Genomic DNA, 22,470 nt, shown 5'->3' on the forward strand with positions numbered 1-22,470 from the left:
AACATATTCGTCATGTACATTTTTCATTTTTAAGCTAACCTAAATTCCAATCTAAAGATTTATTATTTAGTACATAACATTCAGAAAAATCAAGACAATAACAAAGACCACATCATGTCAGTCTAAAATGAGAATGACAATGAATTCATCTTAAAGTGTTTGAGGAACTTGTAAGTGTTTCTGGTACAAAACACTTTCAAATCTTCAACATTTTAATCCACCTGTTAATTTTTACCAATATATTTACAAAGAAAATACAAAGGCTAAAATTTTATATAACCTATATAACAATGTGTATAAATTGAAATAATATATTACCAACAAAAGACAGCTCCCTCAAAGACCAATTAATGAACCATAAATGCTGTTTTGTAATTGTCATACAAAGTGGTAAAATTAAGATATCTTTGGTATAAAGATACAAGCTAAGCAGAATACATAATATACAAATACTTCTATATATGTACCATTGATATATGTGCAGTTAGCCAAAATGTAATACTGTTGAAAAAATAAATTAATATCATATTCTTTCTAAACACTAGGGATCTTCATTTTAGTGTCTAAAATTTCCCCAATGACTTAAAATAAGCAATTAAATAGAAATGTAACTTACTGAAATGGTACTTTTTGAAAAATATTAGATACAATGATATTCGTATTTTTAGTGTTTGTCCCTCTACTTGGCTGACATTTAGTTTATTAATATGCAACCAACAATACAATTGAAAGAAAACAGCTCAGAATATAGACTTGCTATTATGCTAAACAAGTTTCCAGTCCTGTGGGGATTTTATGAATTACCAATCAGTATAAACGTGAAGCCGCATTTATTGACTCCAGCCCTGCCCATGTACTGGTGCCTGCTGGTCCCAGCATGAATGCACTTCAATCGAAAAAGCAAAGAATTGATTATTTGTGTGAACTAAATAAAAAATGTATTATACATATAATTTCCCATTTGCTATTGATATGGAAAGGATGTTAAGTTCATGTTTTCATCTCCACATTTTGATATCTTCTGCATAAATCACTCTTCAAAAATTATATTCTGTGATAATCATATTTCTAAATGCTTAGAATTAGTATTATTTAAAAATCCCTTAAAAACAACTAAGTTTATGACCTCAAACTATAGAATAACTTAGTATTTGTGAAATAGATTATCCATCTATATATTTTATATTTAGGCCAATCTTACATTAAGACACACATATGAATTGGTAAAGGATATTAAAGTACAAAAATAAATAATACCACTTAGAATACAATAGTCAGTGAAATTGAAGCAGCAATCCAACAAAGTTTCTATTAAAGAAATACTATGTAAAATCAAGTTATTTTGCCTAACACTACCAGATTTTTTTCAAAGTGGTTAGTAGACACCAAACAATTAAAAGAAAAATCAGCTACCAAAAGGTATTAAATTTATTACACCAAGAGCTATAGGTACAACATAATTCTGAAGTATTAACAGAAAACATGGAAAAAGAAACTAATTACTCAAGTACAAATAAAGTTTAAGAAAACACAAAAATAATTAGGAAGAATATAAAGAAAAGTACCTTCACAAAATAAAACTGACCATTTTAGATATTTTATCGTATGGATTTAACAAACTGACCCTAGGCTAACCAATGCCAGAATCGATAATTTTGGTCTATTAAATGTTCAATATTCTATAAAACTTCCAGAATTAAAATAAAATGATCTACTCAGATTTTAAAACCAAAAATATTGGTTTCCCAAAAACACACAGTTAATTTCCATCTCACTGTGTCAATAGTAGCTTTTTATATAAGGTGAAAAATAAATCACTCCAACAAAACTAGCAATGAGCTCATCAAATTCAAATGCAGTTTTCCATTTATGTATTTTTTATATTAAAGCTATAAACATGGTTCATTTATCTTCCCTTGGTTGCCACGTTTTTCTGTGCTGTTGCTATGAACTTCAGCCATTAGCTGTGCTCCAAGGTAAACTACATGAACCATCAACAAAAGTGACACCCCATCTATGGAGTTCATATTTTCTCCAGATTATCTATGCTAGTTGACAAGCTGGTAATGAAAAAAATCACACTAAGCAAATGGTTCCTCTAATAACAATAAATTTTCTATAAAATTATGAAGGGTACAAAACGTTTCCTTGCATCTATTTTGTCATGAATTCTAATTAACGTTGCAAAAACCTGAGAGTGCTGGGTCATCACAAGAAGTGCATCAAGGTTTGATTGATAATATGGTATAAGTTGGCCAATGCTGCCAAGATTTTCTTCTCTTAAATTAATGGCCATCCAACCTGCCCTAATCATACAGCCCAAATGATATTCCCCTTCTTATTTCAATTTTCTTGAGGCATGGAAAATGGGAAAGATCAGTCATTTATCTTCTAATAGCTGGATAATAGATCTATCACAATAAAACATCTGCACAAAATCAGAGGTGTGGGTTTTTTTTTCGCCCACTACAGTGAAGCTTTTACCAACATTAAATCAATAACCTATAAAATGGTGTCTTACCCCTATAATTTAGTTACGAACTACCAATATATTCATTAAACATCATTTTGTAAATTAAGGAGAAACTCTGTCATAAAAAATATATATAAACAACTAAGTTTTCCAGTAAGCAATGACCTAATCTGTGTTCTTAAGAAACTCTGTTTTCTATTAGAAAGTTAAATGCTATCAAAAGGATTTCTTTACAATTAACCTGAAAGGAAAAGGAAATAATACCACCCTGCTTTTGAGGTATTCTAAATAAAAGATGTCCACTGCTATGTTTAAATTGTTCAACAAATATGGATTTCTAACTTAAAGAAAAACCAGAGAAAGTATTAAAATTTAAAAATGAATTTACAATAGAATATCAGAAAAGGTATATAGTAAAGAAGTATTTAAGATATGTTAAATAGAGAATATAGGATAAAAATAGTAAATCTAGAAATATACAATAAAGAAATTATGTAAAAAACATCTTGTAACTGTTGATTGAGGATAATGGAACATAAACAACATACTCTCTTTTAATTTCACTGACTATAACTGTGAGGTGTCTTTCAAAATTTAAAGATAATCTTCAGACAACAGTTACCTAAGTAACCCTAAAATGTTCTAGTTATTTTACCATAACCCTTATATTCCTTAACCATAACTATATTCCTTAAACCAAAGTTACGTATTTTTAGGAAAGGATTATTCATATGATAAATTTTGGTCTTACTCTAGTAAAATGGAAAGAGCATTCTATTTTAGTTATGTTTGTATTTCTATCTTTCCTTAAAATGAGAATTATAGAACTGTCTTTGAGAACTTATTAGAAAGTCTTCATTTAGGCTAAAAGAAGCAACAGAAGGTGTATCTCATAGCCAATATGTTAAGTAAAGAAAAGTTTTTAAACAGATTAACACCTTTCAAATTGATATTTGTCAGCAGCAATAGCAATGTCAACATGACAATAATAATCCCCAAAAGCTCCTGATGATAACAAATAAATTCCTTTTCAAAATGTGGAAATAAATCAGACCTAGTTCCCTTAAATGGGAAATTTTTAAACAAAAATTATTTGGAATTCTTACTGTTTTAAATGTCAATACCAATACTAACTTGGGAGAGAAAGGAAATACAGCTGTCTTCCTTCAACAAAGAATTACAAGAGACAAGACTAAGTAATCATAAAGCTAAAATCCCTATATATATATGCATAAATACCAGAATATTTTAAACCTTTCTACCACAGAATGTAATCATACAAAGGAAAAAATTATCACAAAATATTCTCAAAACATAATTAATTTAAATAATGGGTAAGCAAGTTTAATGGTACCTAGGTAAACATGAATCTCCCATCCCAAAGCCAGAAAAAACAAAGATGAAAAACTGTCCTAAGCATAACTAAAAAACAAAGAATCCCCAAACTTCAAATTACATGTAAGTAGAAAAATAAGCCCTAAATGCCAGAGAGTTATCTTTCATGCTTATATCATAAAAACTCATAAAGACGTGTGGCAGTCAGGAAAAAAACTGCCTTTACCAAAACAGTCAGAAGTTGGTGGTGAGCAAAAGAAAGAACTAAAATCAACAGGAGGAAAAGAAAGAGTATTCTAAGTGTAAACATACTATCTAAGATTCCTCATGGATCACAGTGGATTACAAAGTAGAAATTTCAAGGGGGTAGGAGATGGAGGGTAGATTCAATGAGATTGTCTTGGAAAAGAAAAATTTCAAGAAGAAAACAGTTAAAAAAGAGGTAGAGAAAGAGGAATTCCTTAGAAAATGTAAGGTGACAGAAAAGAAGAAATAAGAGGAGGAAATTCAGAAGAACAACAACAAAATCAAAATAACTTTAGGACATACACCCCTTCCTACATGCTTTCCCTCAAAACAGCCATCTAATAAAAAAGCATACTGTGATATTCTGTCAGAAACGGTTTTCTTGTGCTAGGAATCTTGCAAACTACCTCAAACTCAAACCACCAACCCTGTCCAAAGAAAATGTAAAGATGTGAGTAAGCTACAAGTGTTGAAAACAGAAAATGAAAATCAAAACAATTCAACTGATGAAAATTGCCCACACAAAAAATTAATAACAAAACAAAAGAAAACTGTCTAACACAACACTCCAAAATGAAGTACCCTCAACGAAGTGTATGAAGATCAGAAAAATGAACGTGAATCAGAAATTCATAAACAGAGAAAAGAAATAAACAAAAGACATCAGGAAGAAATGTAACAGGAGTTGACTGAAACCAGGAAAGAAACTGAGAGGGGAAGAAAATAATCAGACATGATGATTAAACTGCAAGGTGCCCCTGCAAGAAAACAGCTGAATGAAAATTTAATAAAGGGAATTAAAGAAAAGTAGGAAGAAAAAAAAAACCCACAGTGGTTGAAATGTAAGACAGGCAAAGAAGATCCAACCTACATAAAATTTAAATCCCTGAAGAAATGAAAGTAACAACTAAGCAGAAGTAATGTTTAAAACTATGATCTTAAAAAAAACAAAACAAAACAACAACAAAAACTTTGCCAGAAACCTACATTTTAAAAACATTCAATGAGTACCAGGAAAAAAAACTAACCCACATCAAATAACCCTGAGACACCATTTAAAACCATTAGGTCTCAAAGATAAAGAGGAAATCATCAGGGTCAGCATCTTACTTAACGCAGACACATTACGGACACTTTCCTTTAGACTGAAATAAGACAAGGATGCCCACCATCTCCACTTCTACTGAATATTATACTAATACTAGTAAGTACCCAAGTATATAATTACACAAGAGAAATTAATTAGTCATTAGGGTTGGAAAAGAAGAAGTGAAATCACTCTATTAGCAGACATTATATTTTCTAGAATAAACCATGAATAAAATCATTAAATCAAACAATAAAAGAACTTGGTAAAGGAGCAGGATATAAAATTACCATAGAGAAGATCAATAGCCCTTTTTATATACCAATATAACAAGTTCAATGATATAAGGATGAAGCAATTTCAATTTACAGTAACATCAAAGAAGACTACATATCAATACAACTCTAAACCAATATTTAACTCAATTAGCAGTCCACATCTCACCACTTCCCACAAAGGCACATGCTAGCAATTCTGAAACACTTTGTCTGCATCTTGGGACGCAACAAGTAACTAAATATATTGTCAATAATGAAAGCCACATTTTTTAATGTTGGAGAAGGAAGCTGAAAAGGCAAGAGGCTAGAAGGAATCCTGGGCTGTTGTACTGGAATTAGAGGCATCTGTGTAAACTTTGCCACTTAATACAGATAGAAAAATAGATATAGATGTCCTTTTGATTAAAAACTACATAAACGTGTAAGTAACACTTTAGGAAAAAGGAGTGCCTCATATAAGAGACCATCAAAGCCCCCAAAAGATCTGCTCGTGAACACTGAATATGATGTATACCACTTGGGAAGCAAAATACTAAAAATGATAGTAAACCCATAATTACCATCACCAAAAACGTACCAAATTAATTCCACAACCATTCGACAAATATTAAATACCTACTATGAACAAGTACTCAATGTTTTCTACTATATTTTAGAAATAAATGGTCAGAAATCAATAACCGACTATCTCAAATTTACAAAAAATATATATCCTTTACATTCTTTTTGTGTCATTTATTTCTTACTTGGAATATTTATTTAATCCCCTTTTACAGCACAAGGCACTATAATGAGGGTTTTACATACAACAGCTCTTTCAACACAAATAAAACTTTATACATTAGAAATTACAAGCCACACAAATTTGGGAACTGAAATTTATGAAGGCTTAATACATAGCTACCATGGGGCAGAAGTGTAGGACAAACCCAATTCTGTCTAATTCCAAAGACTGTAATTTCTGGCTGTGGCGTATCTTGTTTGGGAAGACATGCACACATATATATTTCATTCATGATTTCATTCCTGGGCCATGCAACAAATTTCTTTTAGTCTATAATGCAAGAGAAATCATGGTAAATTACATTAAAATAAAGGATCTGTTTCTTATAGATCTTACTCTATTCTCCACGGTTTATACCAAATGTCTTGCATATCAAAGAAATAAATGTTTTTATATTATTAATAAAACCAAATTAACCATAATAATACTGATTTCTAATCTGGGTCCTAGAAGAGAGTAACAAGTATGCCACACCGAAGACCAAAAAAGAGGGGTATCTGGGTGGCACAGTCAGTTGAGTGTCCAGCTCTTGATTTTGGCTCAGGTCATGATCTCATGGTCATGGGATTGAGCCCCACATTGGGCTCCATGTGGAGCCTGAATGGGATTCTCTCTCTCCTCTCTGCCCCTCCACACACTCATGCTCTCTCTTCTCTCTCTCTCTCTCAAATTAAATAAACATTTTTAAATAGGAATTAAATTTCTTTTCTATCTTCATTTATTGGGCAAATTTATATTTGTTTACCTCCTACATTACATCAAACAGTATAGAAGAAATACAATGAAGATTTCTATTACATTATAGACACAAAAAAATTTGCTGGATGGGTTAGGATCCCACCCATAATTTCAAGTAAAATACAGTATTTTCAAAGTACATAGTGGAAAAAAGAAAAGTACATAGTGAAAAACTTATTAAAGAAATTAAAATGTTCAAAAGAATATATTTACTTATAAAAAAAAGTAGTAAAGGAGGAACAAGGTACAAAAAAGGTAGGATACAGAAAAGCAATAAACAGCAGCTATAAATTCAACTATGTTAATAACATTAAATGTAAATGGATGAAACCATGTAATCAAAAGGCACATAGTGTCACAGTGAATTAAAAACTATATGGTGTCTATAAGAGACACATATTAGATTCAAAACTACTAACAGGTTGACAGTAAAAGCAAAGAAAAAGATGTATCATGTAAACAGCAACCATAAGGAAGCTGAAATGCTATAGATAGACAAAACAGACTTTAAAACAAAAAGTGTTATTAGAAACAGAGAGACATTTATAATGACAAAAGGAAGATTAAAAACAATTATAAATATACATGCACCTAACATCAGGGCTCCTAAATATATTAAACAGTGACAGAATTGAAGGGAGAAAACAGACAGCTCTACAATAATAGGAGACTTCAATACTTCACTTTAAATAATGGATACAACCACCAGGCAAAAGATCAATAAACAGAAGACCTGAACAACACGATAAACCAATTAGACCTAACATGTATCTACAGAAATACTCCACCCACCAACAGCAGATTATACATTCCTCCCAAGTGCACAATCAACATTTTCCCGGATAAACCATATGTTAAGCCATACAACAATAGCTATATGAGCCTAGTGGCTACTCTATTAGACAGCTGCTATGCACAGATACACATGCTACTTGATGACAGCATCCTAAGACACGTAGAAATCCTTTTCCTTGATAGTGTCAGCTGCGGGGGTGGGTACAGAAGCCTCCATCGAAGATACCAGATCCTCCAGAGGTCGGCTCACAGACCCCATGGGTCATCACTATTATGAGATCTCATTATCACTACACTCAAAGAACAGGAGTGGGGAAAGGAGGGGGAAGAGATACATACATTCACGAAAGATGACAACATTAGCCAGTAAGCTCACTCTTACCAGAAATAAAACAGTCATGCACATATGAAAATGTTTCAGAATATTTTTAAATAGGCTCTATGCCCAGTACGGAGCCCATAGAGTATTTTTTAATATTTAAAATATTTAAAAATACACATTTATAATACTAAAACATACTCCTCTAAAAGAGGTATTTTTTAGTATTTCTTTAATACTTCTTAGTACTTCATTTTAAAACAATTATTTGTTTCCAGCTGATTCAACCTTTAAAAATCCTAATAAATCATCGCTTGAAATAAAAACTTTGGCACTAAAAGCAGTCAACAATTCAGTCACAGATTAAAGAAAGGATTTTTGTTTCCAACTTGTTCTTCTTCAGACTCTGATGATGAAACGTGTAACAAGCTAAAATTCTAAATGTAATACTTCTCTTCTAAAGTCATTTTTTTCCTTCACGGATTTTAATAAGGCCCATTAATATTTATACCATTTTCAAATCAGTAAGAATAATTATATCAAATATACAGTACAGTAAAATTATACTATACAAATAAAACACAGTTTTACTGAGGCGCCTGGGTGGCTCAATCAGTTAAACGTCCAACTCTTGATTTCAGATTTCAGCTCAGGTCATGACCTCACGGTTCATGAGATCCAGCCCCACAATGGGCTCTGCACTCAGAGAATGGAGACTGACTGGGATTCGCTCTCTTCCTCTCTCTCTGCCCCTTGCCCACTTGCACACGCATACAAATAAATGAACTTAAAACACACACACACAAATTCTACTTTGATATAAAAAAAGGTATCACTTACTGTACTTTTATCCTTTAAAAGTTTTTCAATTACTTCAATTAACATTTCCTTCTGCTCTGGATCAAGGCTAAAACATAAAAAGAAAAGAACACACATTAACATTTTTCCCTTTAATTCTAATTTTAAATGAAGCTAATCATTTCAAGAATATTAAGAAATTTGTTTAGGGGGGAAGGAGAACAAGAATTACGTGAAGATAGAAAACAAATCTGAAATAAAATGGGATGTTTTTCTCCCAAATGTGTCCTAATCTTTTTCTTTAAAGTTGCTCATATTGGGGCACCTGGGTGGTTCAGTCGGTTAAGCTTCCGACTCTGTCTCAGGTCATATCTAGCAGTTTGTGAGTTCGAGCCCCAAATCAGGCTCTGTGCTGACAGCTCGGAGCCTGCTTCAGATTCTGTGTCTCCCTCTCTCTCTGCACCTTCCACGCTCACACTCCGTCTCTCTCTCTCTCTCAAACATGAATAAACATTAAAAAAAAAAAATTATAAAGTTGCTCATATTAACTAAATCCAGATACTAATAACATTAAGACAGTATCAAGTTCATGGGCGCCTAGGTGGCTCAGTCAGTTAAGCCTCCAACTTCAGCTCAGATCATGATCTCATGGGTTTGTGAGTTTGAGCCCCACATCAGGCTCTCTGCTGTCAGCTCAGAGCCCGCTTCAGAAACTCTGTCCCCTTCTCTATCTTCCCCTCCCCCACTCATGCTTGCTTTCTCTCTCTCAAAAATAAATAAACATTAAAAACAAATAAATATCAAGTTCACTTCTAAAAAATAGTTGGAAAATCTTAAAAATGTAATTACAAGTAGATAAAGTACAAATTCTTTTTTTAACCAAGGGAGAAAAGTTAATAAGACAGTGATCATTGTTGACTATGGATATACTACGGTCAAAAACCGAGAATTCCCAAATAAGAATTTTGTTATCATTTTAGTTCAGTAATGAACTAAATGTATTACAAAATCTGACATCTAAAACCAAAAACTATAAGCAAAGGCATATATATATACATACATATATATATGTATATGTATATATATATGTATATATATATACACACATATATATACACACACACATATATAAAAAATTAGGAAATGCCTATTAGTAGCTCTAAGCACTGAAATATTGACAATATAATTTCTTCCTAACATGTAAGTGAAATGTCCATTTACTGAGAACCTGAAGAATGGGAATATAAAGGTAAATAAGACTGCCTAGTAAAGAAAGTCCCAAACATAAGCATACCACATAACAGAGATATGTATAAGGGATTACAGGAATAACAAGAGCACCAATGGAGGCAGGAGGGTTTCTTATAAAAAGTGACATCTCAGATGAATCTTAACAATTTGACTTTAGAACTAAAGAAAGGAGAAAATTTTCCAGGTAAAGACTAAACAGATGGTAATAAGATAAAAATATTTTATGTAGAGGACGAATAGCCAGTACCAAGCTACTCAATTCCAGGCAAGGAGAATAAGGGCTGAGGCTGGAGAGGTAAAACAGGGTCCAGTGATGGACTTTTAATCCATCATAGTAAGCTTGGATCTTATTCTGCAAGCATGTAAAAAGAAGAGTGATAAGTATGATATAACTTTGACAGTTAACCTGAGTTAATGAGTTTTTACTTTTTATACACTTATTATAAGTTTATTGCTAACCATTATAATTATCTGAACAAACCTTTTAATTCTTTCAAATTCTAGCTCCGGTCTCCCTTCTCCAAGCAGTCTTTCCTAACCCCACTTCATTACATCTTTACATTATGAAGCCCTGATCACCTCTGAGCCATATCCTATCAAAATCTGGTTCGTGTAGGGCACCTGGGTGGCTCAGTCAGTTAAGCGTCCAACTTTGGCTCAGGTCATGATCTCATGGTCTGTGACTTCAAGCCCAGTGGCAGGCTCTATGCTGACAGCTCAGAGCCTGGAGTGGAGCCTGCTTCAGATTCTGTGTCTCCCTCTCTCTGCCGCTCCCCCACTCGTGCTCTGTCTCTCTCTCTCAAATATAAATAAACATTAAAAAAATCACGGCCTTTGTGTGCGTGTGTGTGTGCATCATATGCTAATATCTTATTTAATTATGAACTGCCTTTCATTGTTTTATTTTTTTCACCAAATATGTGTTAATACACCCTCTACCATTTTCATACACCTTACACATATAACCTGACACCAAAACCACAAAATGATCTTGATAAAAGCTTGTGGAATCAATGGTAACAGAAATTAATACCAAATTATTACAGATAATAACTCTTTTACTTAAGCAATTTGTTTCCCACAAACATCGAGGCATCATATGATATTTTAATAAATATCATACAAATATGGTATGGTGCTGTATTTCAAAATGAGCATTTTAAAATTCAATAAAATACCTCTAGACAAGAATCAAGCAAGGAAGGGAACATCAGAAAGGAATGGAAAGAAGGATGGAAAAGGTGGAAGAAAGGAGAACAAAGTAAGCTGAAAAGATAATACGCATAAGATTCTACCCTATAATGAACAGAAAAAAATCTTAAGTTTCTGATAATTTATGTGTATGTGTACATGACAGACACACTACAAAAATGACAATTAAAATTCCATTCAGTTTTAAGTTATAAAATCTATACATTATCACAGGTCCTAACAGGCTCACAAGTAAAAACCAGGATAGGGTCTCTATAACCCAAATAAAATTAAAGATGTCTAAAGAATGTGAGGAGAAAAACAGTCACTGGGTTTTGCTTAGTATAAGGATAAGCCTTAATTCTAAGGCTAATAAAATAAGCCTCCATGGGCTATAACATTCCATATAACATTTTTGGTATTATTAACAAAGCACCTACCTGTACAATTTCTGTATTGCATGGGCTGCATTCTTCCTAACATATGGTGATAAATCAGCAGAAGCCTCCTTAATAGCAAGCATCATAATAGGTACAATAATTGGTACTCTAATACTTGACAGAACTCTCAAAGCACTTGCACGGATTAGTTGATTTGGGTCCTAGAAAGAGTGTAAAAATATGCATCAAAATCTCAAGTTTAATATTTCAAAGACATCTCTATGAGACAGCTAACAGGTGCTCACAGGATTCAATGTAACAACACATATACACACACACACACACACACACACACACACACTATTTAAAGAACCAGTATATGAACACTGGATAAGGAAAAAGAGTTACTAAATGTTTATTTCTTTGAACAAGAAAAGTAATGGTTATAATTCTAGTTGATCATTCATTACTAAACATGTTGGGTTTTTAGAGTTTCACAATGACACAACGCTGCAGGCTATAAATTTTCTCTTTCAAAAGTCACATCCCAACTGAGGGTTGATGGGGGGTGATGGGTATTGAGGAGGGCACCTTTTGGGATGAGCACTGGGTGTTGTATGGAAACCAATTTGACGATAAATTTCATATATTGAAAAAAAAAAAAAAGTCACATCCCGGGGCACCTGGGTGGCTCAGTCGGCCACCGACTTCAGCTCAGGTCACGATCTCACGGTCCGTGAGTTCGAGCCCCGCGTCGGGCTCTGGGATGATGGCTCAGAGCCTGGAGCCTGTTTCCGATTCTGTGTCTCCCTCTCTCTCTGCCCCTCCCCCGTTCATGCTCTGTCTCTCTCTGTCTCAAAAATAAATAAACTTAAAAAAAAAAAAAAGTCACATCCCCTCACTGCACACTTTCAACAATTAGGTATAGTGATGAAGAGTTCTTGGGTGCATGATAAGGATTACGAAGAACATAAAGAAACATGTAGAAAATGAAACAGAGAGAAAAATCTAGTTGGTTATATACATATTATTTTCTGACGACACTGAATAGGCAATGTGAGAGGCCTTTCAAGTCTTTCAAAACAATACTGCGCCAGTTAGTAGATTACTGGTCCACTTCTTTAAATAACACACCTTCAGCTTTGCACAAATCTTGTAGCTATTTGCTGGCTCACTCTACTATTTACCTTCAGAGCTCGCTGAAAAGTGCTTATGGACAAGAGTGCCAGATCCTGCTGTTCTTCAGCATACCGGACCAGGTAAACATACACTAACTTCTTGATCTGTTAAAAAAAAAAAAAGAAAAGAAAAAAATCACGTAATCCTAGCCAGACTGAAAATTAAAAATTCATTATTTTGTATACCAAATCCATTCTCAATTTTTGTGAAATAAAATAACTGAACCTAGTCATAGCTTATATTGTGATATGAAGATAATATACTGTAGCATGAGGAATGGCAACAGAAAAAACTTGTGAAATAAGCATTTTGATAATCCAATCTATAAGAGCAACATGTTGTTCTGTAACAAAAAGTCTTGAGGGTTAACTTACTTCAAGCTTATATACTCCTTGCTTGCTGACCTAAGTCCCTTTGGTCCTGAGATGAACTAACCTACTCTTCTTGAGATCTGCAGACCACCGGCCTTAAGGAGAGAAGGACCAGGCTTTCCCAAAAGAGAAGTCCTGACCATATTTGATGCCAGCAGGTCTGTTCGGGGTCCTGTTGACATACGCCATTCCCCCAGGCACCACCTCCTCCTGCAGACAGCCTACCCCCAACCCCCAAAACCCCACTTAGAACCTTCCCCTTTGAAACCTTCTGGGTTTGCCTGGACAGGAAAGATGGTCTCTGGGACATGAGTCCACCATCTTCCCAGGCTGCTGGCTTCCTGAATAAAGTGACATTTCCTTTCCCACCATCACTTGTCCTTCTACTGATTTTCAAGCAGTGAGCAGGTGAACCTGAGTTCAGAACCAGTTCTCTGTCGGGTAACACTTTCTCTCAAAGGGAATAAAAAAAATCCCTGAGCAAAACTCAGACAAGAATATTAAGGGGCGCCTGGGTGGCTCAGTTGGTTGAGTGTCTGACTCTTGATTTTGGCTCAGGTCATGATCTCATAGTTCATGGAATTGAGCCCCGTGTTGGGTTCTGCGCTGACCTCACAAAACCTGCTTGAGATTCTGTCTCCTTCTCTGTCTGTCCCTCACTGGCTCGCTCGCTCGCTCTCTCTCTCTCTCTCTCTCTCTCTCTCTCTCTCAAAATAAAGAAAAATAAACTTAAAAAAGAAAAAGAACATTCTTTAAATGTTATATTAAAATGTAACTGAATTATAAAAGTATTTTCAAAATGAAGGATAAAAATACTAGAAAGAACTTGGATTCTATCCTCTAGCTACATGGTATATATATGAACTTATGTCTCCTCATCAAAAGGTGTTGGAGCCGCAACTCTGATTGTATGGTAATATTCACATTCACATTCCAATATATATTACATGATATTTTCAGCTCAGTAAGAATAAGGTATGACAATACCAATTTAATGTGATAAAAACTCCATAAGACTGGGAGTATCTGACAACTGTTCTAAATGGCAATTTAATCAGTTAAGTCTAAAACAGCATTATGATGAACAGAAAAATTAAATAAAAATTAAAATGTGAGTCGAAATTCATCAACTGCTTCCTTCTGACATAGCTCATACACTATAATCTTCCTTCTGAAATATCTTCAGATACCACTGCCTGAGTAGTTTTTTTATGCATCAGCAGAGTACAGACCTAAAAGTTTATGGAATGTTCAAAGAGCACAGGAAATGAGGGGAAGTAACTGGAAATAGCTGGAATTGATGCTAGAAAGGAAAAAGAGTGCTACACCAGGCCATATTTTATGTCATACTAACCAATATGAACTTCTTTAAAGACAACTACTTCCTTCATACTCCACTTTCCTCTGACACAACATAGTTTTGTTGTAAGTAAGCGGTAGGCCCAACGTGGGGCTTGCACTTACAACCCCAAGATCAAGAGTCGTGTGCTCTACCAACTAAGCCAGCCAGGTACCCCAACACAGCATAGTTTTGAGTTCCTTCACTATCCTGTTTGCTTTCTTCTGAACTCACTCCAATTTGTCTATATTTCTTTCAGTGTAGAACCCCAAACTACAAATGAAGTTTAAGTAGAACAAACAAGTTAAGGCTACGTTCCATGTAAGGTGCTTCCACTGACACAACTAAATCTTAAAAATAAAAATATACATTTTCTAAAAGTACACTGACTACATTAAGCCATACTGAGTAAATATCCTGGTGGGGTTTTTCTCTTTTAAGAAGAAATGGTGCTAAACACACCATTTTAAGTTGATACCAATCCATTTTTCTATACTATATAGACAGGGTTATAGATGAAAGTAACAAAAAAATTATCTCCAAATACTCTTCAGTGGTGAATGGATCGACAAAGTCCTAAAAACAAAACTAAAACCCTTAAAAAATTAAAACTCAGTGCCCAATGCAGTCCATCATCTGCCCCAAAATTCCTTTCTTCGCAACCAGGTATTTAAGTTCCTAAGATTACAACAATGCCAAAAGACAATAAACACTTCCTAGTTGACTGATTTGTAGCATTTTCAATATACCAAATCAACACACAGACACATGTAAGATACTTCCCAAATCCATCTTAGGATGAACATGGGGCTACTTAATGCAGGAACCATTCCTATTCACCTGTATATTCGCAGAACCTGTCATAATGGCTGGCATGTAGTAAGAGCTCAATAATTAGCTGAATGAAACATCACAGCCCAGTGGTATACTGAAAAAATTTAAGGCTGTTCTCATTAGATTGCTATATCAGGAATCTAACTTCCACCAATGGTTATAATTCACCAAATAGATTCCTAGATAAAACACCAACATACTGTGAGAAAATGATGCATATTAAGAAGATTGTCTCCAGGGGCACCTGGGTGGCTCAGTCGGTTGGGCGGCCGACTTCGGCTCAGGTCATGATCTCACAGTCCGTGAGTTCAAGCCCCGTGTCGGGCTCTGTGCTGACAGCTCAGAGCCTGGAACCTGTTTCAGATTCTGTGTCTCCCTCTCTCTCTGCCCCTTCCCCACTCACGCTCTGTCTCTCTCTGTCTCAGAAATAAATAAAAACATTTAAAAAAAAAAAAAAAGAAGAAGATTGTCTCCAAAAGTCTTTAACTTGTAAATTATTGTTTTGCTTTGATAGAGAGCACAAGAGCATAAGCGGGAGAGAGGGGCAGATGGGGAAGGGGAGAAAAGGTGAGAGAGAGAGAGAAAGAGAGAGAGAGAAAGAGAAAGAGAGAGAATCTCAAGCAGGTTCCACGCCCAGCAGAGAGCCCGACACGGGACTCAATCCCATGACCCTGGGACCATGACCTGAGTCAAAATCAAGAGTCAGACATTCAACCGACTAAGCCACCCAGGCACCCCTAACTTGTGGGATTTTTAAAAATTAATCATTTAAAATGTTCTTTCTTTATATTAATTATATTCAGACCCAGTCTACAGTTCTCTGGAAAGTTTTGGAAGAAATAGGTTAGAGTCCACCCATCCCCTCATCTTCCTGTGATTTATTTCTCAGCAACACCTTTATTTACGAAGTAACTGTACAGCCAACTTTTAAAGCTGAATTATGAACTCCAGAATATATCCAGGGGTTTATATTGGCAACACTGAAACATTCAGAACCACAGCTGAGCTAGCAGGCATTGCTGTAATTACTGACTATTGGAGAAGGACTTTTGTGCCTGTTATAGCAAAAAGCATAACAATATTAAATCACAGAAGGTTGCAAAACACCAAATTTGTTCTAGTTCTGTTATAAGAATCAATCAATATTGACCACAAGAGGCCTGTGCACTGACTGGCTGCAGGTGTGCAGAGAAAGCCTAGTTTCCCTGAAACCATTCTGTGACCAGAAATGGGAGTACTTAAAGCTCCGTGACTACACCATTCTCTGATCAGTTACCTCCATTCAATGTTACAACACTCCTTGCTGTAAAGCTAATCATAGCAGAGCCCCAGTAGGCTGGCAGAACACAGGCAGATCTGTTTAATTAGTTTATCAATACTAGTACATCAAACTTCATGAGTTATTGACTAAACCTTTGATTATTTTTGTACTATAACCACTGATTGCTTACTAGGTAACTTTTGGTATCATTTGACATCAAATGGAAGATGACGTACAGCTTAACTGTGTGTCTAAGGCAGCATGTACTTATAAAAATGAAATTTTGCACTTGATAGCAATGAAACATCAGTCAATTCTCTAAACATAAATTTTAAAAAGCTTATGTCAGTTTTCTCATATTAGAGGATTAAGCATGTTTCAAAAAACAACGTAATTCAAGAACAAAAGAAACCCAAACAAATACACCAATAATTATGTTTATAGGGACATTTTTGTTGCAGAACATTACACAGTATATGAGAATCTGAGTGTAAAGGGAAGAGATGAACAAATAGGAAAGTTCTATTATAACTACCTGAACAGTACAAACAGTTTTGGATGAACAATAAATAACATAGAATTTTCTGTTTACAAGAAGACTAGAAGTCCAGGGGGAACTAGTTAATTTACTACCAATTTCTAAGGACTTCCTCATTTCTACCCATCTCTAAGTCATAAGAATAGTTATATCAATGCCAGATACCTCCCAAAGGATAGCTAATACCAGATGTTGATAAGGGGCCAAAGTCACTAAGGGAGAGGAGGAGGAAGAAAGCATCAAGCAGGAAGGATGGCTCTAAAAAGGGGAATGGTCTAAGATGGGTTCTGAAGCCAAGCCACCTGGCTTTGGATTCTGACTGTGAAATATGACCTTTATCTGATAATTTAACCTCTCTGTTACCTTGTCCTCATATATAAAATATGGGAAATGACAGAATCAACCTCACAGAGTTATTTGTGACGATAAAATGAGTTGATATATGTAAGGTACTAACAACCTCGCACAGAAAGCATCTTTTAATGCTTTCTCTAGCATTTCTCTAGAGACTCTAGTCCTAAAACACTAAGATAACAGCTCTACCTATATCTCACAATTTTTCTAAGTCAAATCTCAATTTTTTTCAGATACCTGCACTTACATCAGAAGCCATAAAACAACATCAAATTAGAAGCTCAAGATAGCATGACCATAATACATCAAAGAGAGTTTAACTCTTGATATTATCAATTCAGAAATATATAGTAACAAGCATACAAATATTGTTTAATAAATATCTATTAAATTAATGACAAGTCAAATTTGCAAATACTAGATTACATACATATAGCCTACATTTCTCCTATTAATTGGACTCTTAGAAAGAGTGGTTTATCAAGTTAATTTAAGTCCAATATTAAATTAATTGTTTTGATTTTAATTTACCCGAGTCAAATTGATTTTATGATGACTAATCATTTTGGTAGCAAAATTCACCTATTCCAAATATATAATGTATTTATTATCTAATAAAAATTTATGTATTCTTGAATAAGTCTCTAAAAATGGGTTTGAATTATATATGTTTAAAACCCTATAATATTTTCTAATAATGTTAAAATGGTGAAGGAAAAATAATTATTTATATATGTAAATGTGTACTCTAGAAATGTATAAAATATACTTTGCTTTATTTTTCCAGATCTTGAATATGTAAATGCAAGATTATTTAAACTAACTTACCTTATACGAGAAAAAACTATTTTTTTTTAATTTTTTTTTTAATGTTTATTTATTTTTGAGACAGAGAGAGACAGAGCATGAACGGGGGAGGGGCAGAGAGAGAGGGAGACACAGAATCGGAAACAGGCTCCAGGCTCTGAGCGGTCAGCACAGAGCCCGACGCGGGGCTCGAACTCACGGACTGTGAGATCGCCACCTGAGCCGAAGTCGGCCGCTTAACCGACTGAGCCACCCAGGCGCCCCGAGAAAAAACTATTTAAACTACTAGTATACTTTATATTAGAGACATAGCAACACCAATTCACTGTCATAGTGTTAAAATAGTATCTAAGAGTCCACTTCACGTCAATCTTGTATTTGTATTATATACAAATGAAGTGTGACCTAGCTACTCCTATTGCTGTACTTAAAAAATTCATCATTCTCATCGTGATTATTTTATTCACTCTTATTCTTTCCTGTACCTAAGCAATTGTTTCCTTTAAAAAAAATGCCTCATTTTTACAACTAAAACTACTTAAGCACTGACTATAAAGTTGCTAATGGTACATAGCTCACTCAGTATATTCTGGCCGTAAAGCACTAGAAGACACTGCTATAGAAGTCTGATACAGAGACTGGAAAAGATGATGAAAATTTTCAAGTACGTCACCACTTATAAATTGAAAATTCCACACAGAAAGTAGGGTAAGCTGAGCCTAATGTTTCATTTGATCAATAACATTCCATGTATTTTTAAGGCTTTAGAAACAGTTAACAGATTTTGATGAAGCTGTAATTTAATAATAACTGAGAGACCTGATTTACCCTCCTGCCTTAACCAAACAGAATATCAGGGGCAGGAAATGTAACAATAGTTTCCTATGTTGGACAACAAGCAGTACAGAACTGTGAACCCAGAGAGAGGGAAAAGTCAAGCTGAGTACTATCACTAAGCATAAGTCTATCAGCACAGGGGGGCAACTCAAACAGAATTCAGAAGATTCACTGTGCTGAGGAGACAAGAGACGAAAGTTCAGAGGCCAAGGTTGCTCAAATTTGCAGAGCAAAAAAACAAATAGGAGGAAACTTCACAGAGACAGTGAGAGGGAGAGAGAGAGCACACACACACTACAGAGGACCACCATCAAGTCTTAAACGAAGCCCTGACATGCACAAGAAAGAGTGACATAAAACTACCTGAGGCCAGACCAATCAATCAATCAATGAATCGATAACACCAAAAACAAACACAAGAAAAAGTACACATAAGATATCTTAAAGATCACAAAGAACTAGGATTAGTTCGTGCTCCTACCAGCCAGAGAAAATGTCTCATAAATACACAGCCTGCTGAGTAGAATCCCAAGAAGGCATCACTTTAGGAGTGGGATTAAATTAATCTAAACTAAAAATATTTCTGAGCTCCCTAATAAAGCTTAAATGTATGCTTTGAAAGAATCAAATAATTCCACATAACTGTGTGCCACAAACAAAAAAAAGCCAACACAATTTAAAGGAATACAACAAAATCCACCAACCAGCCACATAAATTTCACAATGTTTAGCATCCAATTAATTAAAAAATTAGGAAAATATGAATCATAACCATGAGAAAAATCAATCTATAGAAAAAGACTCAAGTGATAGAAAGGATAGAAGTAGCAGAGAGGCGCCTGGCTGGCTCAGTCAGTAGAGCATGTGACTCTTGATCCTGGGATCATAACCTCGAGCCCCATATTGGGTAGAGAGTAAAATCTTAAAAAAAAAAAAAAAAAAAAAAAAGGAGAAGGGCTTTACAGTAACTATTATAAATATGCTCCATATGCCCAAGAAGACAGACAAAAATATGACTATGTTGAGGAGAGAATCACAAGATATAGAAGTGATCCAATGAAACATCTAGAGATGAAAAATGTAACAGCTGATTTGATAAATACACTGGAAGAGATAAACAAGTTAGACACAACAAAAGGTAAGGTCAGTTAAGTATACAGCAATAAAAACTATCAAAATGAAGCACAGAGAGAAAATACTGGGAAAAAACTGACGATATTATCAGTGACCAGTAGGACAACATCAATTAGTCTGTATGTGTACCAGAAATGCCAAAAGGAGAGAGAAGAGAGAAAATATATTTGTGATAAACTAATGGCTGAAATTTTAAGAAAACTATAACCCACAAATATAAGATGCTCAACAAACCTGAAGCAGAATAAACATGAAAAAAAATATGTCAAGGCATATCGCAGTAAAATTGAAAACCAGTGCTAGAGAGAAAATCTCAAAACCAAGAAGAGATAAGAAAGACACATTGTACACAATGAAACAGAGATTAACAATGACAGTAAACTTGCAGGACAGAAAACAATGAAATATTTTTTTAATGTTTATTTATTTTTGAGAGAGACAGAGAGCAAACAGGGGAGGAACATAGAGAGAAAGAGAAAGAGAGAGAGAGAGAGAGAGAGAGAGAGAGAGAGAGAATCCAAAGCAGGCTCCAGGCTCCGAGCTGTCAGCACAGAGCCTGACACAGGGCTCGAACCACAAACCGTTGAGATCATGAACTGAGCTAAAGTCGGACACCATAACTGACTGAGCCACCCAAGCACCCTGAAATACTTTTTAAATCCTGAACAAAGAAGACTGTAAACCTAGAACTGTAAATTTTACTAGGCAAAAATATTTTCAAATTGTAAACAAAATACAGACTTTTTAAAACAAAAGCTGAAAGAATTCATTATCAACAAAACAAAAGAGATGTTAAAGAAAGTCCTCTAGTCATAAGGAAAACAATACCAAATAGGATATTTGGACCTATACAAAGGAATGAAGAGGGCCATAAATGGGAAATATGAGAGAACACATGAAAGACTTTGGGGGAGAGAGGCAGCTCATTTTTATTTTTTATTTTTAATTAAAAAAATTTGTATTTACTTAGGAGCATTCAGAATGTCAACAAAGTAGCTGCAACTTTTTTTTTTGTTTGCAATTACAGGGTGGTATTCAGTTAACAAAACAATTATTTCGTATAAGCTGCATCAGAGACAAATGAAGATGAAAAACAACTATCCCCGTATAAAATTAATTTATGCTGTGCACTAACAAGGGCCTGCTTTAAATGTCCACACCAATTTACAACCCCCATACTGTACCATATAAGGCTGGTGGCTACTGAAAACACCACCAGGACAGGACTATCTAAAGACACATTCGGTAGTGTGTTCACTATACAAAAAACGACACTGTACAGTTTAAAAGCAAGCCTTACACAGCCTTACATTTCAGTTTTTTTCTTTAAAAGGAGTGAGTTGTATAAAGGGGTTTAAATGCTTTACAGACAAAAAACAAAAAACTGCGCTAGAACCAACATATTCATCTTCACCATCTTCTTCATCTCCCTCCTCTTCCTCATCCTCTTCATCTTCCTCATCTTCCTTCTCTTCTTTGTTTTTCTTAGCCTTGACGACTCCTGTTTTTGCTTTATCAGGCTTTCCTTTAACTCAGTATGCAGGAATATCCTTTTCATATTTTTTCATCAGCTTATTAGCAGCCTTCAAGTCATCTGCAGCAGTGTTAGTCCACATCTCTCCCAGTTTCCCTGCAACATCACCAATGGATAGGCTGGGATGTTTGGAATGTTCTCCTTTGATTTCTGGGCGATTATCAGAACAAAACAAGAAAAAGGCCGAAGGAGGCCTCTTGGGTGCACCGGCATCCTTGAACTTCTTTTAGGAGGGATATCAGTTTTCACTTCTCTTCCATAACGGACGTTTCTGCCTTGGCCATGTCTTCAAACTTTCCTTTCTCCTTAGCAGACGTGGTCTACCATCTCTCTGAGCACTTCTTAGAAAACTCTGAGAAGTTGCCTGCAGCAACTGGGTGCTGCTTCTGGCACTCCTCTCGGTAACTTTGCACAAAGAATACATATGACGACATTTTGCCTCTTGGCTTCATAGGATCTCCTTTGAGACAGCTCATTTTTAAACTCTTTAATAGATAAGTAAACTGGTAATTCTGGAATAAAATTGTACCAGAACAATCTCCCACAGAAAACTTAAAAAAGACATATTACAAAAGCACTGTGGCCCCTGGTGGTGAAACAGCAGCAG

The 22,470-nt window shown here is 34.8% G+C and overlaps 1 protein-coding gene and 1 pseudogene across 4 annotated transcripts in view; both read right to left on the reverse strand.

Annotated features, from left to right (window-relative positions):
• Positions 1 to 22,470, reverse strand: part of AP3B1 (adaptor related protein complex 3 subunit beta 1) — a 261,409-nt gene that overhangs the window by 179,877 nt on the left and 59,062 nt on the right. For 3 of the 4 annotated variants that reach the window (XM_047853236.1, XM_047853230.1, XM_047853242.1), the window contains exons 4-6: positions 12,863 to 12,958; positions 11,736 to 11,896; positions 8,896 to 8,962 (exon numbers count right to left, since the gene is read on the reverse strand). In XM_047853236.1, the coding sequence (XP_047709192.1) occupies positions 8,896 to 8,962; positions 11,736 to 11,896; positions 12,863 to 12,958 (324 nt within the window). Of the gene's footprint in view, positions 1 to 8,895; positions 8,963 to 11,735; positions 11,897 to 12,862; positions 12,959 to 13,228; positions 13,367 to 22,470 lie in introns of those variants that run through there. The other variant, XM_047853249.1, reaches the window with a different exon arrangement.
• LOC125162354 (high mobility group protein B1-like) lies at positions 21,308 to 22,339 on the reverse strand (annotated as a pseudogene).

This window comes from Prionailurus viverrinus, chromosome A1, assembly GCF_022837055.1.
Source record: "Prionailurus viverrinus isolate Anna chromosome A1, UM_Priviv_1.0, whole genome shotgun sequence".
NCBI lineage: Eukaryota > Metazoa > Chordata > Mammalia > Carnivora > Felidae > Prionailurus > Prionailurus viverrinus.